The sequence below is a fragment of the Sinohyriopsis cumingii genome, chromosome 4 (genome assembly GCF_028554795.1).
Source record: "Sinohyriopsis cumingii isolate HCF-2022 chromosome 4, ASM2855479v2, whole genome shotgun sequence".
Lineage (NCBI taxonomy): Eukaryota > Metazoa > Mollusca > Bivalvia > Unionida > Unionidae > Sinohyriopsis > Sinohyriopsis cumingii.
Genome location: NC_142964.1, coordinates 70938863 through 70962748, shown reverse-complemented (window position 1 = coordinate 70962748; position 23886 = coordinate 70938863). Strand labels below are relative to the sequence as shown.

Here is a 23886-nt window from a genome sequence, read left to right as displayed (position 1 = left end):
TAATGGGTGAAAGCTTTTTCAGCAATACTATGGGAAAGATGGCATTGAATATATACTTGACTGAAGGATTGTTTATATTTTCACAACAGACACAGTAAAGAATTGTTGATAAAATTATATCCGTGATGGGTATTGGTATGTGTTCGGATGTTTTGTTTAACAACGACAGTGCTATACTCACAGGCTCATACAAAAACAAACGCCAAAGACAATGAGATTAACACACAAAAGTCCATAGTCTCCTGACTGCGGACTTCAGAGTCCACTCTACTCCACCACAAGACTCCGCTCTGTATTTTACACTATCCCAGCTCTATTTTTTATGATTGTAGTCCAGATTATATCGCTTATGATATGTATACAAGTTACACATGAAGTCGGCACAGTGACAATCTGATGGTGATTGGTATGATTATCGAAATCAAAACGACGGTTACGTAGTTGTGACATAAAAGCACAGATGACGTCGAATTAATGAAAATGCAACATCACAGCATAAATTACTCAACTAAAACGGCGTACCGTGGCATTGTCACACACTGACATTAAAGGAATTATTTTTAAAAAAATAACACAAAAAAACCCACACGATCAGTGTACATGCGGACACTTGGTGAATAATAACGATATCACGTTATATTATAAATAAATACATTTATCTAATTTTCTGTTATGAAATACTCGTGCTGCAAGGATTTTACACGTTTTACCTTTATCTGTTATTCTATATATATTTTGCAGAATTTTAACACCCTTATGTTTTATATTTTGTCTTCTTGTGTTAGATAATGTCTAATTTCACTTGGAAGTGATTCTCATCCTAACTTTTTGTGAAAATCACTTTTAAATTTTTCAAACTTTACGTGTTGTTACATAGCCATTCCTGTGCTGAGGTGCCATAGAACACTACTACAGACATGCATATATTTTGAAACACTATGGATTTGTTCAAGGGTTTTCATTCTTAAAAAATAAATAATTATCTATTCAATAAAAATGACCGAGTATGAGTAACCAATCATAAGATGTATTTATTATTTGTGTCAGTGGCTTTTCTTAACTCTTAAAGTTAATTGTCATTGCAAGACTGTACAGCTATGTTTTGTGGCATATATCACTTTTGACCTTTGAAATAAGATTCATATTCAGGTGGCATTTTCATAAACCGAACGCAGGGCATAGTTTCAGCCTTTATAGATATGTATAGCACTGGGGCATCATGCAGCAGACATGTAGCATCATGTCCCACTCATTCACATCATCCTGACAGTAGGCCGACCAGTTCTAACACTAACCTCTAAATGCTGAGCGTCAAGCGAGGTAGCTGCAAGTACCATTTCTATAAGTCTTTATTATGACTCGGCTGGGATTCGAATCCACGTACGCTCTAACCACTAAGGCCACCGGAGCGGTCCAAGATAACGCAATACATTTTCACCACCTCTATCTTGCTCCATTTAGAGGCTGAAAATGTAATATAGAATCATAATGGTCCAATCTTTCTTTTTTCTTATTGATAAAGTACTTAGGTAAACATCACCGTACTGTCCTTGGGCTCATGTGGATTACTCTATCCCCAAGCCAGTATCGGGCCTCTTGGTATTTATATCGCTTCAACAACTGCTGACACGAGAATTATTTTATTTTGGTTTCAAACCTTTCGTTTTAGAAAACTGTAAATTATCTGCACATCAGAGTGATTTGACACGAAAATATTTTAGATGGTTTGGCAGTACGCTGCATTTAACGGTCTGGAATGAGTAATAATATTAGATAGCACTAAAACTATATTGTTTACTCGGGGGAACGTTAGGGCGTGCGACCCAGATGTATACGGTATAATGTATTACTTCAGTAGGCCATGAATAGACTGTTATTATTGGGAAAGGAGGAGAGAAGTGGCCAAATCAAGTAGACCACGTGTTCAATTTATGTCGCTTTTGAGAGTATGTGGCAAACCCATTTTCGAAGGGGTATTGTTATGAACCAAAGGATGACGGTGAGATAAATTCTGTGGAAAGCCGATGTACTGGACACAAAACATCTGCGTTGTTTTAAGATATACCAACCCCTAACAAGTGTCTTCCTTCCCCCGATTTTTGGGGATGTTTTATTTTACTGAACAAAATCATCGTCTGCCGAATAGTCAAGTTCTGGTTCAATTACCTTTCATTTGAATAGTTTTTCTCTCTTGTCTTTCAAAACTAGTTGGTTTAATTAGCAATCAATTCTTCATACATAGAATATATACATGCCTATAATACAGACAACTGGTTAAAATAAATATTATCTCGATAATGTCTGTAAAAAAAATCGCTAATCATACTGAGTCAGCTTTGCCGTCATTTAAATCAACCAGAATGATTTTAAAGAAACGAACCATCACAAATTGCATCTCTCTCTCTCTCTCTCTCTCTCTCTCTCTCTCTCTCTCTCTCTCTCTCTCTCAACACACATGTCAAATATGTAAACGTATTTCACAATACAATATCTACAGGAATACATACTCAAGGCTCTCAGTGCGGACCGTGAATAACATATTGTTCTCTCACTCATGCCTGATTTCCGCAGATAGGTCCCATGCAGACGTATTGGCTGGAGACATGCTGGCTTTGTTGTTATCTTTAGCCCGGTAATTTTAACTCGTGCTATTGCCAACTATCAGGTCAGGATCTGCGGATAACCAATTGTTGATGGAAAGAGATAGAGATGTAACCCCAGAGCTGCACACGTCCGTTAGGCCATATGTGAGACATGTGCCATAGGTCAGGAGTAAGCATAAGATACCAGTATTAGTTTCTTAATTACATGAATGAGCGCCCGCACATAGGAAATGGGGGGTGGCCCCCCCCCCCCATTTCACCTCTAAACCATGTTTTGGTCTACGTTCGTAAAACTTCGTAGCTGACCACTACATGTTTGCGCCTCCCCAAAAATAATAATTCTACTGACGCCCCTGACTATATGTACTAATTTGATAAATGAATGTGTATACTCGACAATCGTTTTAAGATGTACAATTCAAATAAACATGAAATAAATAAATAAATCAGAAATTATTGTTTAATTAGCCTTCTTGTAAGCGCTAACACACGACAAGGTCACGGCCGAGCTATCCTCGTTACTAAACAAGGAACGCTACGGTATTATCACATAAACTTCCGTATTCTGGATATTACGTCATTTGTATAATCCTGCTGACATATCCATCATAAAGTGGTTTTTTATTTTAAAGAAAATTACTTCCATATTTTGAAAATGAAATGATTATCAAAGCAACTTTTTAAGTACAGCAATAATAACACGCAAATCATAATCAATTCTAGAAATGAAACCTTAAATATTTTCTTTGAAAGATGTTTGTATTTATATATGTTTCTCGATCTGTATGTCTGTCTTTCGGTATGTATGCATGTGTGAATGATTATACGTGTTGCACCTTTGAAGCAGATGATATGCTGTGATAAACGTCTACAGTCGATAAAGATTTGCCAAATGGTTATATCGTTTGTCTTGAATACGTCTTGTCTAAGAGCATGTATCAGTTGTATGACTCATGGAAAAATGCTGGGACAAGTATAGTACGATACCGCTAAGTCCGATTCCCCAGTCATTTCAATGCTGGGACAAGTATAGTACGATACCGCTAAGTCCGATTCCCCAGTCATTTCCATATCGCCCTCTTAATTTAAAAGAACAATTACAGTTGTACAGAAACACGGACAGGCAGACAGACGTAAAGACGGACGTTTCAGTACCATCGCATTAAATTCAAAGTAATACACTTTTATTGATAACTGTGTAATATATTTTCTAATAAGCTCCAATAATTGAAAAATGTAACCGTGGCGGCTAAAGGTGTTGGTAAGGTTGATTGGCGGATTGTATCCTCTTACAAGGTGTCCGTTTTATTTGGTTATCGTTATCTAGAGGGTAATCGCCCTAGGTGTTGTTGCCCGGATCGAGTAAATATTAATTTAAAGTGTGAAACTTATAGATGGAATAAATATAGATCATAGCAGATATATAGAACAGAATGACACGATACATGAAATAAAACAATTTAATCAATTACATAAACAACTGTGATAATACGTTAAATTAGGAAGATACACTTCTCTTTTGAAATAAATCATTCACCGAATTTCAAACACAAATATACTTATATAAATAGCCGATCTGTTTTAAAAGATAGAATTGGTTCATCATAGAATCGAGTGAACAATCGAAGTCATTGCCTTGTACAACTGCATAACCTGCTTATTTCCGGTTCACTCCATCTTCACTGTGGCTGTTCTTCTTGGTCCTTTTTTATTCTCCAAACTCTCTATTGTCTCTCCTTTTCGGCCCTCAAACTTTGTGTGGCTAGGTGGATACGTCAGTACGTAGATACTTGGATAAGTAGGTACGTGGATACGTCAGTGGCGCTATTTCCTCCTTTCAAAATAAAGAGAAGCAACCCAAATCTTCAGTCAGATATCCTACTGGGAATATATCATTACTCCCCTCTCGTTATGTCAGATATCGTCCTATCGGAATTCGAACAGATACCAAAGGCTATCTAGTCAAGCCAAATATGACAGACCATAAACAAACCTAGTTTCATAAGAATAATGTCCTTCCTAAAGGCTATTACCTCACCGACTCACATTAACAGCACACAAGACATAACAGCTCTGTTCTCGTCTCAATTACACAAATGAATGAATGAAATTCATTATATGACGTAACTAGGTTATTTTCAGAGAATACACACATTCAAGTCTTTGTCATACACGAACTCTCACTTCATGGATTAACAACGTTAATTTCAGTCAATACGCACTCAAGTCTTTATCATACGTGAAATCATCTAAGATCGGAGAATTCACGCGGATTCTCGTAACTCATATCAACTAAAGTAATGCATGAAATTCTTAGAATACCGATTCCTATAATAATAAAGACGACAAATTCAAACAATTCGTCAAACTTATATAAAGAAGATCATCGTACGAATTCAGATAGATGAACTCAAACAGAGTTATACTCATATCAAGAAAACTGATATACGGATTTAAACAAATACATTCATACAAATATAAGAAAATAAATTGAAGCAAATCATTATATTGGTATCCACGAATTACATGAGATTGACGCAAATACCTTGTGCGTTCAAGCTTTGCTCGCTTCTACCGCCATAATTGTGTCGGTCGACTTTCCAGACATCCGGTCCCTCGAATAAATGTGTTACGAGAGAATTTCTTCTAAATTCAATCTCGGGGTCTCCAATATTATTTCCAGTTGCATGATAAAGGAAGACTAACTAAATTTTGGCGATGTGACATATTAAAACCAAGAAATGTAGTGTGGGAATCACGCTCCTTATTTAGCGTAACCAATAAGTATTAAATATACATACCGCCTTTTAAAACTAGGCGCCAAAATTGTGGTCAGCCTGACTTCTAGATTTCCAAATAGCTAATTATGGTCAATTTCAACTCTGAAATTTTCGATACAAAGATCGAAGTTCACCTTTCCTTCTAATCTGTCTGACTGTTAAATAAATGAAGGCTTAATTAAGAATCACTTCCTCTCACGACACAGACATTAAAAATCATTGCACTATAGCGGTTGAACACGCACCTGTCCCCATAAGTTCAATTAATTGTTCTCTCGCCCAAATTAATGTGCTCTTTATAGATGGACGTAAATTTCACCCTTACAGTAACTATTTACGTGCAAAAAGTTTAAATCAGTTCATGCATGTATATACATCGAAATCAATGCAAACAGGCGCTATTCATTGTTAGAAAATTAAAAGCCTTTTATTTGAGGTCTCATGGGCATATTTGATTCACAAATCAGAGATGGTAATATGCAATAGAGATGGAGAACTACTTGATGTGAACTAATTATATCAATGTGCTGAACAGAAAACGTTCAGAAAGATACAGTGATGGAAAATATTTCAAGTACATCTGGGACACATTGTGTTATAGTTTATAGCACCACCCAACTGCTAACAGCATAGACCAGATCTGCCGTCTCATAATGACCAAGAATATCTTGGTCTATCTTGTTAATTCTGCTGATGATTTCAATCGCACTGCGCGAACTCTCATCGGTCTATGTTAATGACACGTAGGTGCGGTTTATACAGGGTAAATACGATAGTAGATGCTACAGCACGCGATTACACGAATAAATAATAACCAACAATGGATTCTGTGTTTTCGCAATGCTGAGCTTATCAACTGTAAAATAATAGATAATAACAGGCTCAGTGGCTGAAATAGTATCAAGTGGACTGATTGATTCGTGCTTAACGGCACGTCAACACGGTAAAGTTTATTTCGTGCTAGTACAACAAATGGAGTTCAGTGCTTGTCAAGAGACACGCACTGGACACATCACAGAATCCAAGCTATTCTGGTCCAACTCGCTAACCAATGAGTTACCGCAGTACTCCGTCATGAGGTCCGGAAGAGAACTTCAACAACACCTCAATCCATGTATACGAGTGTTTATTCTGACTGTTACTCCCAAACATTAAAGTTTCGATTATTACTATAAGACAATAGTCAGGAGACAGCTGAGAACAGAGTTTTGATATAACGAGGAAGTTTAATTTTAATGCATAACTCAGCATGATTGCAAGGACCGTAGTTCCAAAGTAATCCAGTAAAAAATGTAATTAGAACATGACACAAATATAGTTGAATCCATTTGCAAAATCAACCCCGACCCTCTGTTTTTTCTCGGCTTCTATTCTGGATTTGGTTAACGACAGGGGGCGCTAATTGTGGTCAGAGGTGAAACCCGCAAATATAGGGTAGAGAAACACATGATTAAAACGTTTCAGATTAAACTCAATACAAGATTCAAATCTAGTATCTAAATAGTCTGTCAGGCATGAATGATGAGGCAGAACGGTCTTTGTATTGCAAAAGAAATATTACCTTACCAGAGAAATTCTGAAGTGTAAAAAAAGAACCAATCAACTAAAATCACCTAAAGTCTTACCCGAATTTTTGTTGTTGTTGATGTCTATTGGTTTATACTATCAGCAAAACCAAATAGTATATATAGGCAAATGAATAATCTTCGACTTGTGATGGGACTCATGAGCGCAGAATGATGGAAACCGCTATATACCTCTACTTCAAAACATGTAACCCGGTTCCATCATGCGTAACGTGCTAAACATTTATATGGAGTGGAAAATATGCAAGGCGGTTGGGGCAGAGATAGGATTTTGGTGCAACGGACTGCATCACATCTTTCTTTTAAAATAATAGAAAATGAGAATGAGATTTCAGGTGATCTACCGATTAAATTTTAACTCACCACTCAGTGAATTTGGCTCATATAAATAGCAAATTCAATGAGCAAATGAACTGAATGAAACAGATTGGGATCCAGTGAATAAATATCTCCGTTAACAATTTTACGACAGTGATACTGTTTTGGACTTTGTTAGAGGAAGAGCTGACCTTGAATCCAGAGTAAATCAAGACAACGATATAGATACATTAGAAAATAAAACGGAAGTTTTGTTCCTGAGCAAAATTTCAAATATCCATACTAAAAGAGAAATTATGTAATGAGGTAATACCACTTTGTTGAATATGTTGTGGGTTTTTAATTGGAAACGAAAAAAGTTTTTAAAAAATTCCTGCTTATCGGTAAAGACGACGAGATCATAAGCATGTCAGCATCTTTCTTAACTGGCTTATTTGGCAAGCGTAATTTTTACCAATGTACATTCCAAGCTGTCCTTTCTTAAACGAGCAAACTTCTGATTAGCCTATTATTGCCGGCGCGCGTGTAAATATTGTTTCTACCTCGCGTACCCTTTGGATATTTAGTCTTGCCTATAATCCCAAGGTGGCAGGATCCAGCTTCGTAAATTGGCCCCAGACAAATTTCTTAACTTAAGGCTATTGTGTGACTTTTTCAGCTAGTATTGTTTATTATTTAAAGATATGGCTATATTTGTGAACTAGGTGTTTCGGGCTTGTGTTGTTCTTGAAACTGATGTCAGGTATGTACAACTTCCATAGTTACTCTGCAGTATGTTGATAGTGAAATAGCAGTAGTCGGCTAGGAAGAACAGCTAGCCTCCCATAGCAGTAAACACATTGGTTTGGGGCAAGTAGAACATCTATATAAAAAAAATGGCTTGGATGTCAGCTATTTTCAGTTGCATCAGCCTGTTTAGTACACACTGTTTTGCAGAACTGTCATCTTGAAAAAGGGCTTGTGTTTGCACTGTGAGCATCACATGGTGTCAAAAATGACCTTCGGACATGAAAATTGTAGGTAGAAATTTGGGGTTGGGTGCATAAACTTCTTCTGCTTTGAACTGCCATTGACTTCTTTGGTCAAGTGGATATTCTTATGCTTTGTTTTAATATGGGTACCCAAAAATATGGACCTTTTTGACCTCACTTGTGTATTTGATAATTTTATGATTTTTTTATACTAGGTCGCTGATTGCGGCATTAAATTTGTTCATAAAAACTGGACCATGCCCCCCAGTTCAGTATTTGCTAACGGTAGATTAATCTGGTACAGCGTGTGTCAAATGTGTGCCTGAAAACTCATGGCCAAATGTTTCTCACAAATACAGCGGCCTTCATTCATATTAAAATTGCCTTACAATGCAAAGATCTACAAATATATACGAGTGTATCCGAAGATTCCTCTTTCATTTAACCAAATAAACCTTCTAACAGTATGAGTCACCTAAACATCATTTGAATCAGAACCTAAAACATCAAATCACGATAGAAAATCACGTTAAGCAGGTCATCTAAACATCCATGGTTTGTTTCCAATCTGAGTAAAATCAAATCTTCACTTTCCTTCACGTGGAGATCTGATTTTAATCAGGTTGGGTTTATTCCTCATGTGATAAGAACCCAATTCTGTTCTGGTATTTTGGTTGTAGTTATCTAGGAGATGATTGACCAAGGCGTTATTGCCCGGATCTAGTAATTAATAACATAAAATATTAAATTAATATATGGAATCATAGATACGAGCAGAGATAAAGAATAGAACAACACCAGCCCCCGTATGCAAAATATAACACTTCTGATCAATTACATAAACAAAATGAAATTGAACATGACATTTGAATGACACGATTTCACTTAGAAAGAGAATTACAAATATATGAGAGTGACTGATCGAAGTCAAATTACCGGCATCAGCATAACATGGTACTTCCGGACGGTCATTTCCAAATCTCTGTTGGTGACAAGGTCAGCGTTGCCGTATCTCTCTCTCTCTCTCTCTCTCTCTCTCTCTCCAACCTCTTCAGGTCATCATTAACTTGGTTGCAGTTTGCATTCGTTCCCACTGCGTAGCACAGGATTGTAGCTAATTTTCCTTGTAAATAAATAAAACCCAATCTACATATTTTTCAGGTTTATTCCATTTCTGGTGTGGAACAATATTCCCACCCTTATGTCATGTATCGTCTTATCGTAATTCAACAGAACTAAGGCTAATATGGTCAGTTCGCAACCTGATACTGATACGCAATAATATTAACATAAAAGTAATGTCTCTCTAGCGGCTATTCCCATTCCTAACTGGAACCATGACATAGCTAGACCTCTTAGATAAATTATTAAGTCCCACTGTGAACTGTAAATTACAAGCTGAACGACGTCGGTCGACATTCGCCGATTTTCTTGGTTAAGAGAGTTCACAAACTTAATTACACAAATGAATTATTGGACTTAACGTTAACTACATTACTTGCAAACTAGCAATTAACTGACATAGACATAGTAAAATCAAATCTAAGCATGCATGCTACATATCATTTAAGAGAGATAAATAAATTCTTACAGTTCGTATCAGAGTAATGTATGAAATTCCTGTAACACATGATTTTTATTATAAACAAACCACTAAATCCGATCACATTCATATCAATGAAATATTGTATAACATTAATCATATAACATTCACAACAACGAATGCACGATTAACTTCTGAACTCGATGAAGAAGTATTAATTTAAAACGAATTTGACAAATAATTACAAAATTACATGAATAAACATATTTTAAGTGACTGAGACAATACCTTCGGGCCCTTTCAAAAGTCGCTATTTCTATGCAGCCGAAACTTTCTCTGGTTCCGGATCCCTCAAATTCTTCCAGACTGTCAACCCTAAGAAGAATTATTTAACGACAAAATTGCTTGTTAATTCCAGACTTTCGTTATGGCAGAACATCTTGGAGTGAAGGATATTTCATGGGAAATTATTTAAAACATTCAGTTTCGTCTGGGAAACACACCCTTTCGTTTAGCTTAGCCAATCAGGATTAATGTTCTCTAACTGCCAGAATTATAGCACTCCCAACGAAGTTTGAATAATTCTCTCCACGATTCCTGGACAATTTCATTTTATGATACCTATTTCCAAATGGCCCAAAATGTCTCTTCATTGTCTCTTTTTTGTCGTGTTACTCTACTTGACCCCACGTTTACATATTTATATGAACGTTATCGTCGTGGGTCCTAATTAAAATCCAATAATCATGCCCACAAACACAGCATATCCCATCCGTCGCAGGCAGTAATTTATTGCGAACCTAGCCCATACGTCAACGTTACTTGTTACGTATCACGCTGACCATAGTAAATGTGCTTTGACCAAACAAAATACAGAAAAATAGTACACTATTACACCTTGTTAATACGATATTCAAAGTGTTTAGGATTAACAAACAATATTCCTTTATACTGATGTCATGTAAACGCATTCCGAATTTCAATTACTATGATGTAAAAGAAGCATGAAATTGTACTTCATGGTTGTGACTGGAAAATTTTGATTTATTATGTTCGTAGAGTTTCGTCTTAGATGAAGAATATGCTTTAGTTTAAAGTCAAAATACCGATTTTATTCTATCATTCGCGAAATGCATTTCGATCGTGGTTCGTTTGGTGGCTTGCTATAAAGCAAGTGTATTCTAGCAAAATCGTCCGCCAAACAAAGAAAACCATTCCCATGAAGTCATTTTAGCATAATTAAGACAGCTGGACATATTGACACTAGATGGTATGGAAATTTAGTGATGTCAAACATTCTTTTATCGTGTAAACGAAAACAAGTTTTCCTGAGAGAGAGAGAGAGAGAGAGAGAGAGAGAGAGAGAGAGAGAGAGAGAGAGAGAGAGATCATGCCAGTAATACAATGGCAATAGACAACATGGTGCAAGGAGATAGAAATGGAAACGTACAGATAGTCAGACTGGACACCAACATTATACGACTTTCGTATACGCAGAAATGTGTCACTGTGGCTCAGATGACAGCATTTTGAACAACAAAAAATAAAAGAAAAAGGAAAGCAAATACAACTCAACTTTTCATGAGGATTAATCTCACTGCACCACATTACTATTACGCTTTATGACTGTCATACAGTATAGTTTAGATATGTTTTTCTTTGTGGAAACAAATACAACACGTGCAGAATTATACTGAAAACGATTAGTTTCCCTTATTATCGATTTAGAACCCTTTCAATGCAATAGGTCTCACAGTTTTTCACGAATATCTAAGACATATCCCAAATATTACATACATACATACATACATACATACATACATACCCTCTTGACAACGTGTCTAAAGGTGTTTTCTTATTTATGAACGTATAAAAGACAAATAAAAATCCCCCATTCATATCATTTTCGCTAGCCAACATCGGAACCTTGGTTAGCGAAACTGCGTTCATATATACAACATATATTTATCATAGGCCCTGAAAAAGTGGTGTTCTTAGTTTCTGTCCTAATCAGTATTGCATGCGTTATCGACAATAAATGTACCTAAACTTTGCGTGCATGTGTATAGTCTCGTTTCGCTTCGAGCCATGCCGATATATGCAACACTTAAGCGACTTCGATGTTTAATGAAGTGATTAGGTAACAGCTTGGAATAGCAACTAGGGCGCGCCACTGTACAATTAATTCACGGATGGACTTATTTGCTAATCCTGTCATATATAGTTCAGTTCGCCCGTGTAATAATCGAATACAACTGCCTGCTGAAGATTTGGAATTCAAGACGAAGCTTGCACTGATTTCTTAGGACGTTGTGAAATTAAAGAACTTAATGTAAAATAGAATTTTATTATATTTAAGCAATGCGTAATTTCCTTTTATACTATTAAAATTGCATAATGACACTCATTTATACAGATTATTTAATGCACTATTCGACAGATGCAGTATGCGTTCAATCCTCGTCCATGAATGAGTTTTCCTGTGGGTTGATTTTTAGAAGAATACGTTGTAGGTTACATCTGGCAATGCTGAATATATGTTTTACATGTATATATAATAATAGGCATCAACACTTTTAATTTACAAAAGTCGGGTATTACTTAACCCTTTCCGCTTGATAGTTAACCAGTTATTATGCGCTGTTTAACTAACAGAGCAATTACACCAAACATTATTATGAACGACTTTGCATGCTTGTTTTTTCCCTCTGTTTGATTAAAAATTTAAAATCGTGAAATTCAACTTGTACACTATTTATGAGGGTTGAAAATCGCGTTGTACTGAAGCTGAAATATATTCGTACGTAGGCTCGTCGTCTAAAAATTAGAGCACGAAAGCACACGCATTACGGTGGGATCGTGTCGCCTGAACGTGGTATTTTCCAAGCGCGAATGGCTGGTGGGCCTTGTACGAGCCTATATTGATGCTTTCACATCATTGTCTGTGATAATAAAAGACTGTTTACTGTTGTCGTTCACAAGATCAAATAATATTAACATATAATAAGGAATTCTCAAAAGAAAAAAGCAGTTTTCATCAGTTGTTTGGGATCAACAGAGAAAACAAGTCAATTAGTGTGTACTGGGCGCGTGGGAGTCATCTCAAAATGTTACCAAATCAAAGCGTTCTCTCCATATGAAATCCTCCACCAGAGTCAGATTAAATCAGATCTCCGCTGTCCTACGTGAAGATCTGACGACGACCGCTTAAGGGTCGTGTTCTTATGACCTTTGAATTAGCCAATGGAAATGCAGCTTTCAAAAATCTGAACGTGAATCAGATTCGTTCGGTACACATTGATGCTCTTCATCCACAGTGCTCTTTCTCCAAACGAGAAGATATAAGGCTTCATCTGATTGGTTGATAAAATTAACAATTATGGTAATAGCATAAGTTACCAGAATATGACCCTGAGCCGTCGCTGTCAGATCTTCATGTATAACAGCGGAGATCCGATTTGAAACAGATTGTCCTCTCTCTCTCTCTCTCAAATAAAAGGATGCTGACTGGTTTAATCTCAATGACGTATTTCAAACTTTAGCTCAGATCGATATTCCGATGCGTGCTTTATGTATGTACGTAATTATGGAATTGTGGAAATGACGTTCCCTTACTATTTTTTGGCGATCGCCATTGTCCCCCCACCCCCCGGAGTAGCATGTGTTCTCTCGCTTCTTTATTGAGTTCTTTCACTTCTTTATTTAGAACTACTTCACTGGCAATTGGTCGACTTAATAACCATAAAGGCCCATATTGTTAATTTTGTAATATCAACGGCAATGGGTCGTCTTAGTAACCATAAAGGCCCATATTGCTAATGTTGTAGTATCAGTGATAATGAGTCGTCTTAGTAACCATAAAGGCCTATTTTGCAAATGTTGCAATATCAGTGATAATGAGTCGTCTTAGTAACCATAAAGACCCATATTGCTAATGTTGTAGTATCAGTAGCCATGAGTCGACTTAGTAACCATAAAGCAGTAGATTATTATTAATGTTGTAATATCAGCATAAACTAAGATTTCATTGAAATTTATGAAAAACTAACGCTATATAAATATTCAGTATAGTCAAACAGTCAATCTGATGAAAAATAAGGCGCACTTGTCAATAAGTTGATCTGCGTTTTCATCGGGTATTTGTCAGAATCAGGATGGAAGTTTGTTAACAGATTCTTATTGGATACGATTACTCTCCTTAGGTACGTCCCACGCATTACTGGAATAATGTGTGTTCTTGTTGTCGCTTTATCCACCTTGTATTGTAATATATTTACCAGCTTAAAAGTAAATGCTATTTTTAACAGCAAAAGCAGAAGAAGAAAAAAAGAAAGAAAAAATATCTCCTAACACTGCCTGAACCCCCATTCTCTGCTTTTGTTTACCAAACACTTGATATCAGAGACTTGAGCAAGATGGCATAAGATGTAGTGAGGGTATGACTATTTGTGATTTTCTTCTAGCCAATTACAGCAAATGCAAGACGCCAGCTCGCATTTTAACAACAGTGAAGGTTATTGTTCAGCTTTTCATATGCGATTTTATGTATAAGCAAAGCTTGGAATGGATAGCTGTCATGTTGAAGTGTAGAATAAGTAGGCAAAGCCGCTATCAACTCCAAGGGTCCTAAAAATCTGTCCCTAAGTCAAGATCAAATGAAAATCGTAACGACAGTTTAAGTCAACGTGTATCTCTATGGTCAAAAGCCCCAAACCTTCGGATGGGTTATGCTCTCTCTCTCTCTCTCTCTCTCTCTCCAAACCTGAACAAGCCCGTTGTCATTGAAATATCTTTTTTAAGTTTTCAGTTAAGGTTTATATCATGCTGGGTGTAAGGAGAGCCGATTATCCATATTTCAAATAAAATACATACCGTGCTTCATGAACATGAATCGTGACATCAGAGGCGTCACAGATCGGACCTGACTGCTAGATATAACTGATCTCTGATGTTGAACGAACACTGGCCTTATGCATATCAAATGTGCGAATTGTTTCACATACAGTTTGAGGATAAGATACTCTGCTTTCTTGAACACCATAACGTCTCAGAGGCCAGGCTTGTGTGCACTGAGGTTGACATTGAGGTTAAGATCAGGGAGCTTAAACAACTGCTGAGACATTTCAAAGTCGTTACCTCGACATCTTGTATTCGTCAACTATGTAACTTAAAAAGATAAATCAACTGTCTTTACTGAAAGCACTTAAGGAAAAGAAAGTTGTCTAGATTCTAAGTTCCAATTACTTTGCAGAAGAGATGAATGTTTTCGTTAAAAATTAGAAATGTTCAGCCATATAAATTGTAGTGCATGCGCCATATACATATTTAACTTCAAAACGAATATTTTTAACAATGTTTAAATGATCAAAATGATACCAGGCATAAAATTCATGTGAATAATGGTCCATCTAGAACATGGATGGTAATATTTGCGCATATAATTAGTTATACGGCTGGAAACCTGATAAGACAACGTTTTTACAAGTCCTAAAAGACTATACATGAATATTACCGGTAAAGCGCAAACATCCGAGATAAAAGAATAAGATTTTCACTGGAATTCGGACATGTATTTTATCTGGGTTTACGGGAAGAGGGAAGGGGCCTTTTCAACAGTAGTCTATTTGCTTGGGGTATTGTTTAAATAGAGTGATAGAAATTCAGAGAGACGTTCATTCAAAAGAGAGGAAATGCGTAGGTGTTGACCAATATGGCGTATTCTTAATAATAGTTATGCTCATTTGATAGTGAACTGGAAACATTTTAATGACACATTTTGACCCCCAAAAAACCTTGGTCCAATTGTATGCCAGAACAGTTAACTTAGAAAGCAGTCACCGGAAAGCTTTAAAATTCTTTATTATCTAGAAATGACTTTATTAGTCTTTCACAGACTCGAAGCACAGTAATATCTGCTCGATCCGCCAAGGTGTAGATAGGGTTAACATATCAGAACCTTGGTTACGAAGATGATTATGTACAAGACAGGATATATGGTTCCACACGTGCGTGCATGACAAAGTAAGGTTATATGATCAGAATTAACAACAATATAGAACCCAACTAATTTCAGTCGAAAACGAGAGAGAGAGAGAGAGAGAGAGAGAGAGAGAGAGAGAGCAAGCATTTCCAAGGCCTTAAAAATAAGTGCTTGAGAAAGACTTCTTGACTACTGTGTGGCTCTTATTAATCCGGACTTTTTAAGACCACAAAATAAGTAGAAATTAGACTACTTCAAAATATTACTCCTTTCACGGGTCTCAACATCGAAGAAGAACCAACTAACTAGATGCGATCTTTTTTGTAGACACAATGTCCAATAAAGAATTGCTTTTTGTCAATAGCAATACCACAAAGCATGACAACTTGTGAGCATGTCGACACTGACAAAAGTTCATATTCCTTCATTCCTTCAACGACACAGCAAAAATCTAATCAACATAAATAAAGTTACCCCAGTAAGATAAACATATGATACGTAACCTTTTAATTAAGTGTTTAACACCGCTAAAATGGAAAGCGGACATATGGTAAAGGCCATTTTGGTTCAATAAATAGATAATTATTTTAGCTTTCAAATAGATCAGTTTATCTTTTATTTTCTAGAAGGATGTTTTAGCCTTAACAATACTTATTGTTGGACTGGATGTTTATATTTGCAAAAGCGAAATGCAGCATTGAAGCAGATATTGGTTGACAAAATACTTTTGCTGGACAACTTTAGAATTTTCAGATCTAGCACTAACAGGAGCTTTAATAAAAAAACCAAAGTGATATTTCAGTAGAATATAAACATCACGTTTATATCTCAAATGCATTCGACAATCGTCTTTGTGGATGACTGGTATTCTTGTCCCCCTCCCCCCCCCCAAAAAAAAAAAAAAAACATATTTGGATGTGTCTTTATTCAATTAGGATCTTCTGATAGACATTTATTAACATTAAAACATTATGATGTTTCAGTATTCACACAAAATCTATCACTATGTCCTAAAATGAGCAATTATGTTGGTTGTTAGATTGGTACTGATAACTGCAACATTTCAAAGGTTTCTGACGGCTCAGAATGTTAACTTAGTATTGATTATTTATTAATTATCATGCTGTTAGTGCTGTATGTTATTCAGGGATTGATCTTTTCAGCAGCCAAACACAATGTATCAGTACATTTATTTTAAATACACGTTTAGATTTATAGCGATAAACTGGAAGGGCAGACTGAAATAATTTGTGTGATTTTTAAAGCTATTAATGATATATGAATATACACGGTACTAATAATTTTTGTAAAGGTTTGAACATTCAATCAATGCAATTACATAGCAATTTTTTTAACAACAAACTTATTTTTCTTAGCGTAAATCTGAAGATCATGGATGTCAGCTCTAATTATGAGGAATAAGATTTTGACTTGCTTTTATAAATTGTGACCTACTTTTATTACTAATATTGGAGACAGGGGATTGGCAACGACACTTTTTGCGACCATAAAGATCCCCAGTGACCCAAATATCGTTGCCAGCTTCAATCATGTTGCTCCCCTGCCACCTCCTAAGTGAAGTTTGAAATTTCACCACCAAATCTAATATACACCTTAGAAATATAAATAAAAAATAATATATATATATATATATATATATATATATATATATATATATATATATATATATATATATATATATATATATATATATATATATATATATATATATATATATATATATATATATATATATATATATATATGTGTGTGTGTGTGTGTGTGTGTGTGTGTGTGTGTGTGTGTGTCTTAGAGTGATATGGCTAATTTTGTTTCGAAATAGAGTAATTACTTTACAGGTACGACTACGCTTATGTGTATTCCAAAATATAATTCAAATCAGATCAAAATTCCAAATTTTATCGGATCGCTTGTTTATACCTCTAAAATAATAGGTTGTACATTTCTGTTTTAACACATCTATCACTCGCATTTGAAATATTTTACAAGATTAGTAGTACATGTGTTTAGTACCAATCGCTAATTTTGGCATTAATCCATTTAACTCACACAGGGTGTGAGTAAACATTACAGAAAGCACACTGTGATACTTATGTGGACTGTGGACCGGCTATCCATGTTAAACTTTATAAAAAAAAGAAAGAAATGCACTTCTTTCTCCAGGAAAATATAGTTTCCATCTTGCATGATGTAAGCCATTTGCTGCATGTTCTTTGGGAACTTTCATTGACCTGCTAGAGAGAAACTTCAAAGACTCACTCTAAACGATTCCAGTCAGTTTCTATGGTAACAACACATGTATGTAGGTAGTAGGTACGAACTCAACGCGTTTATCTGCTGGCTCAATTAACATATGAAATAGAGATTTTCCTTGAACGTGGGATATGTTCATCACCTACTACTTCGGGTAAAACAGGTAAAGTCTCTATTCCAAACTGGATCAAAGAAAGGTTAATGAAAGTTAAATTCGATAAGTAAAGGCATGGCAGAAAAAAATTAAAATATTTATTCTAATTTCGACATAATAATCCAAAACGTAAGTATATTTCGTTATCTCATGCAATGATGGTACACCGTCACCCCTCGACCTTGAAATAGCATCTCCCAAAGCCTTGTCCCTTACGATGCCTTATCCAAAGATGGGTGTAATTCTATCGGCCGGAGGCTGACGTACGGGTCCAGAGCCAAACCCCTTTTAAAACAGAAGCTCTGATAGGCTACATACCGCATTCCTTTGGTATCTTTCCTGGAGGTTACTTAGCAGTTGGCCGATATCTTGCTTTACTTCAGCATTGCCCTTTCGAGTCTGCAGTTGCACACACAAGGCACATCGTTGATAGCAACAGAGCCTCTTGGCTGTTAGTCTGCAGATCTTCGAACATTCCCTTCTGCCTTTGAATTCCCTTTCTATTTTATTTTCTTCGAGGAACAGAAGGAACCAGTATACCAATAGCAATGGATCAAATCAAGAAAAAGATGCTTTCCATGAAAATGGAAAAGGAAAATGCTTTGGATAGGGCCGAGCAGCTAGAACAGAAACTAAGGGATACGGAAGAGCAGAAGGCGAAGGTATGACTCTTTTATTACATGTGTTAAATTCTAAAATTTGGAGGAAAAATACAGTCTCCTGTGTTTAGAACCATTTTGAATATATCTGTAAGAAAAACAAAAAATCAAGAGACTTATCCAAGACTTTTAAAATTTCTGAAAACAACAGTTTTCCTGATTTCTTATAAGTTTCTTATCACGCATCTTTATCATGCACGCAAATTGAATGTACGCTTAAACCATGCACCTTCTCAATTTTGTCATGCAAGTGCGTCTCGTTACTGCTCAGTTTTGTCATGCAAATGCGTCTCAGTGCTGCTTAGTTTGCAATTACGGTAAATAGTGGAGCTTGGCAAAGAGTAAGATTGTTAACATTTGTCGCAGCCGCCATTTTGAAATTTGATCTAGCTCTTATCTTTGGTGAGTCTGCATTTCTTCACTAACCCCTACGTAAGTGGCTGGCATTATCGGTGCTCGCTATATTAGGCGTACTGCTCGCGTTGTACTTACTCACCTAGCTAAATCAACAGTGCTTTTTCTTATATTGCTATATAGAAAAATATGTGTTGTCCTTGCCAAGGTTTTGTCATCACTAGCATTTTGTAAAGTATCAATTGCCAACATTGTAAAAGTATCAATTGCAACATTGTAATAATATGTAGTAATGCGGTGCTATAATGTATACAGATGTTTGACATATGAAGATAATAATCAAGAACAAGAGAGACTGCAGTTGTCAAAGAAATTCAGATTGCATTATTATTATGACCTTGCTCATCGTAAACCAAGGTTTTAAATAATTAACATTAATATGTATTAGAATAAGTAGATTGTAGTGCTTGAAAAAATTATATTAGATACAAGAAAAAATATATTATCTAAAACATTTACTGCTTTACACCCATTCCCTTAAAAATACTGAAAATTTCAATCTGCCTAGAATATTCGCCATCCCTCGCAACTTTCCTCCTGTCAGCTTTAAATATACCATCCGTACTCGCTTATAAGTTTATTCTAGCTGCAAACTGTACACACCTAGATCTGCTATCGCATAATAATGCGCCGACAGATCTGGGTCTGTGCAGTTTGCTAGGCGTAATTAGCATAATAAATTACATAGACTATGATCAGTAGGTGTTTTGTGCGACGTAACCATCTCCTTATAAGCGAGTCATGGTGGTGTATCGGTAATTTGTTGGCATAAAATCAATTCGAAGTGTGGTCTTATCTACTAAAAATCAGTAAATTGTATCATAATAGTGGTCATATATCATAGATGGCTTGACTGATGCATGCATCTTTGACAAGTGTTTTCATTTTTCCGCATGAAAATTGAGGTTTCATCTAAGTGCCCTTCAATTTCAAGGTATTGTTGTATTAAAATAGTTTAATGTAAAACATCTCAAAATACTAGTTGTGTCCACAATATGTAGTTCAATTGTTTCTATAATTAGTGCACGTTTGCTGGTCTAAAATATATGGCATTATCTTGTCCATTAAAGTTTCGGTCATTTTTTCCCCGTAAAAGCAAAACGAAGAACACACACAAACACACAGACACATACATACATAGACACATACATACATACATACATACATACATACATACATACATACATACATACATACATACATACATACATAAACTTTTCATATACTTTTCAATTTGCGGTCATTCATTTACAAGTTGTTGTTTAAAAGTTCACACGGTATTACAGCGGCTAGCTTTGCTGGATTCGTACTCCGAAGTACAGTGCAGACTAGGCGGGTTCAACTTCCTTGTTGTGTCATTAGGCAAGACACTTCACGCAATGCCCAACGTGGGTTCAATTGCCTTGTTGTGTCATTAGGCAAGACACTACACGCAATGCCCAACGTCATCCGAAAGCAAAACGCCCCACCCCCACCCCGGAAACTGTGTGCGGTCTGATGATTCATACTAGTATTCATTTGAAAGTTACATTATCGTTCAGAAGACAACAATTGAAAGGAAAATGTGTTTCTAATATTATAGCTTATGTTGCTAACTGTGTTGGTAACTTATAGTCTACGTTGACTTTTTGTAGTGATCCCCAACCGTCGTTATAATAAGTATCTTCTAGTCGACGCAAATGACTCTTTATAACGGGGTTGTAATCATAATAAATGTTCTGTGAACTACGTTTGTGTTTTGGGGGAGTCCAAGGTTGATGTTCTTATACATCTTTAATATTGCGGCATGAAGAAAAGAGCTATAACAAAGGGGCCATTCATTGTTTTAGTTTCGTTATTCCATCAAATATTCTGACAAATTTCTTTACTCATATTTTCAGGTAGAGGAAGATTTAACGGTACTGCAGAAGAAACACCAACACCTTGAAAACGATTTTGACAAAGTTAACGAACAGCTACAAGAGGCCGTAGTAAAACTCGAGACCTCTGAAAAGAGAGTAACTGAGGTAAGCTCTCCGTGTTTTGTTTTTCGTTTTGCATTTGTCCTTTTTTTTAATACAGAATCCTTTGTCAAATGAAAGACATTTTGGTTGATAGGCATTGTATTACGCATGTGTCGTAGATTGATTTCTGTATTTGTGAAGCGACCGACCCGGAAAGGGACTGCTTTACGTACAACAATGCAAATCAAATGAAATGTTCAAATACGGTAAAACGTGTGCCATGATAAGGAAAATTACTTCGGTTATATTATTTGTAAATATTGAGTGTGACTGCCAGTAAATATAATGATACAGTGAAATTAAATGATCTGTATACCCGATTCACACCTTCGAGACAGAGTGTGATTCAATAAGAGAAATTTGGATTAAATTTTGCGTTTTGGATGTGAGATATTGTTCTTTATTCCGAGGCCAGAGGTTCCACAGCAACGCTTCTGATTTAATAATATACGTGAAGAATCAACAATCAGTTCCTTCACCAGTTCATTGTTGAAACACTTTCGAAACGTATATTAACAATTTAGGTATCGGCACATTTCATTATACAGCTTGTATTTTTGTGTCAAAATAGCGATAGTACGGCCTTTTTGTCGTAATAATATGAATTGACATTGGGCGAAAGGTATGTATATTCCGACATAACACTACGAGACGTTATCACCAAGAATAACAAAGGATCTCCACATATGGCCATAATCCATGCGGTTCATTTTTTGAAATCACTAATCAACGGGCATATCAGTTTATCAATAACTTGTGAGATTTTGTTTTTTGATAGCAAGGTAAGAAATGCATGGGGACGAAAATAGGGTTTCCTCTTTAAAGCCGTTTCCACGAGGCCAACGTTGAAAACTGCTTTGCGAGTAACTGTAACCGTTTATGGTGTAGTGACGCAAAGCACTGTCCGGAAGTATACTGTACACGGAACTTAATTTACAGCGTTTCTTTTTTTTTGGCGTAGTTCAATAATAATAATAATAATAATAATAGTTAATAATAATAATAATAATAAATTAATTTTAATGAGATCGCTACATCATAGTTTTATGGATACGCATGTCTTAAAAAAATATAAATAAAAATATTTATTCAATTTCTTGAAAAAAATTCTATGAAGCTAGTTGCTTTTATTGTGCTGCCTTACTAATATTTGCTTTGCTTTGACCGTTTATGCCATAACACGTGCTTTATTAATTATCTTTACTAACACTAATAACGGTGTTTTTGTATTTTACTACATTAATGACATTAAGTTAGTGAGGAAGACATACACTTTCTTCCTTGTCAAATGTTTGTTTTTAAATGGCAAATATGTATATGGATACTAATTCATTCCTTCATTTTTTTTTACATAAATCGTCTGTTTCTAAAAATGTAGTTCGCTTCTTTTAGTTATCTTTTCTTTTTCAAAGCCTCTCACGGGCTCTTGTATGCACATGTGTTGTAGAGCTATTTTTAGGTCAGGTGAACCTGGAGAGGTAGCGCCCAGCGTGATTCATACTCTGACGTCATTCGCCATATATGGAATACCATGTTAGGAATCCGGCGCTCTGTTTATCTGTTGGACAGTATGGCTGTTCCTTCGAATGAGCATCATCACACTAATTGGAACTAACTATTTTTAGTAGTCTCCAGTTTTCCTGCGCAGTTGATTTACAAAGAAACGATTTTTTCCCAGTTTAATGTAAATTTGTGGATATTTACTGAAGTTTTTCATTAAGTGCACTTTAACTTTAGGATTCCTTTGGTGAATTAGACATGTCTGAAGAACATCAAATGGAGACACAGTTGAATGTGGATGGTGAACTTAGCAAATCGAACGATTCTTTGCGTGTTTCCCAGGAATGTTTACAGTGTTCGGAACTTTCCCAGGAATCGCAGTGCTCCGTTGCAAGCATTTCTCTGGATACGGGAAATACTGATGAAAATGCAATTAAAAAGAAAAAAGTCAAAAAGACGAAAAAGAAAAAAATTAAAACGAAAAAGAAAGATGGGGAAAACAGTGATATTGCTGAAAAAAGTGACAAAAAATCAAGTGCTACAAAAACAAAAGCTAAAAAGAGTGGTGATAAAACAAAAACGGATAGAAATTCCTCCTCTTCCAGTACTTCAAAGCACCGTCCCGAACCCGAGGGCGGAAATTCCGTTAACTTGAATCATATGGATGAATATGATAGAGTCATTTACGGCAACGAACCTTTGTTTTCGGATTTGGAATTATCAGGCGGGGAGGGAGATTCTGTGTATTATTTACCTCCTCCTCGACAGCAGAGCGGAAGAAATCGTCCCGGGGGAATTTTCGTCCCTGGAATGTTAGGAATAAACTCAAGCACAATGATAAAGTTTGCTATAATTGAAACTGAATTGAAGAACATTCTGCGGGTGTCATTAAAACGGGTAGGACCTATTGATTTGGAATGCAAAATATTACGTTAACCTCCTCCCACATCCCAATACCATCTCATATAGTATGCATGGTCATCAGGCATGGAATAAAATAATACAATAATCAATGCATTTAGTTATTCATTATTTAAGCCCTCGAGTCAATTAGAAGTTTGATATTTTAATGTTTTTGTTTTGTTGTTTTTGTTTTGTTTT

General features: G+C 35.9%; 1 protein-coding gene and 1 long non-coding RNA gene across 14 annotated transcripts in view; one reads left to right on the top strand and one right to left on the bottom strand.

The window, feature by feature from the left end:
* The window catches only part of LOC149801426 (uncharacterized), a 43843-nt gene that overhangs the window by 15519 nt on the left and 4438 nt on the right, over positions 1-23886 (bottom strand). Inside the window, exons 1-2 of one of the 3 annotated variants that reach the window (XR_016420647.1) lie at positions 2508-2584; positions 1296-1464 (exon numbers count right to left, since the gene is read on the bottom strand). The exons of 1 other annotated variant lie outside the window; for it this stretch is intronic. This is a non-coding gene — a long non-coding RNA (uncharacterized LOC149801426). Of the gene's footprint in view, positions 1-1295; positions 1465-2507; positions 2585-23886 lie in introns of those variants that run through there. One more of the 3 variants, XR_016420648.1, reaches the window with a different exon arrangement.
* The window catches only part of LOC149801425 (tropomyosin-like), a 60997-nt gene continuing 55665 nt past the window's right edge, over positions 18555-23886 (top strand). Inside the window, exons 1-2 of one of the 11 annotated variants that reach the window (XM_089955546.1) lie at positions 18555-18871; positions 21163-21288. In XM_089955546.1, coding sequence (XP_089811672.1) covers positions 18758-18871; positions 21163-21288 — 240 coding nt within the window. In that variant the 5' untranslated portion in view covers positions 18555-18757. Of the gene's footprint in view, positions 18872-21162; positions 21289-22907; positions 23683-23886 lie in introns of those variants that run through there. The other 10 variants (XM_089955545.1, XM_089955544.1, XM_089955543.1 and 7 more) reach the window with 10 other exon arrangements.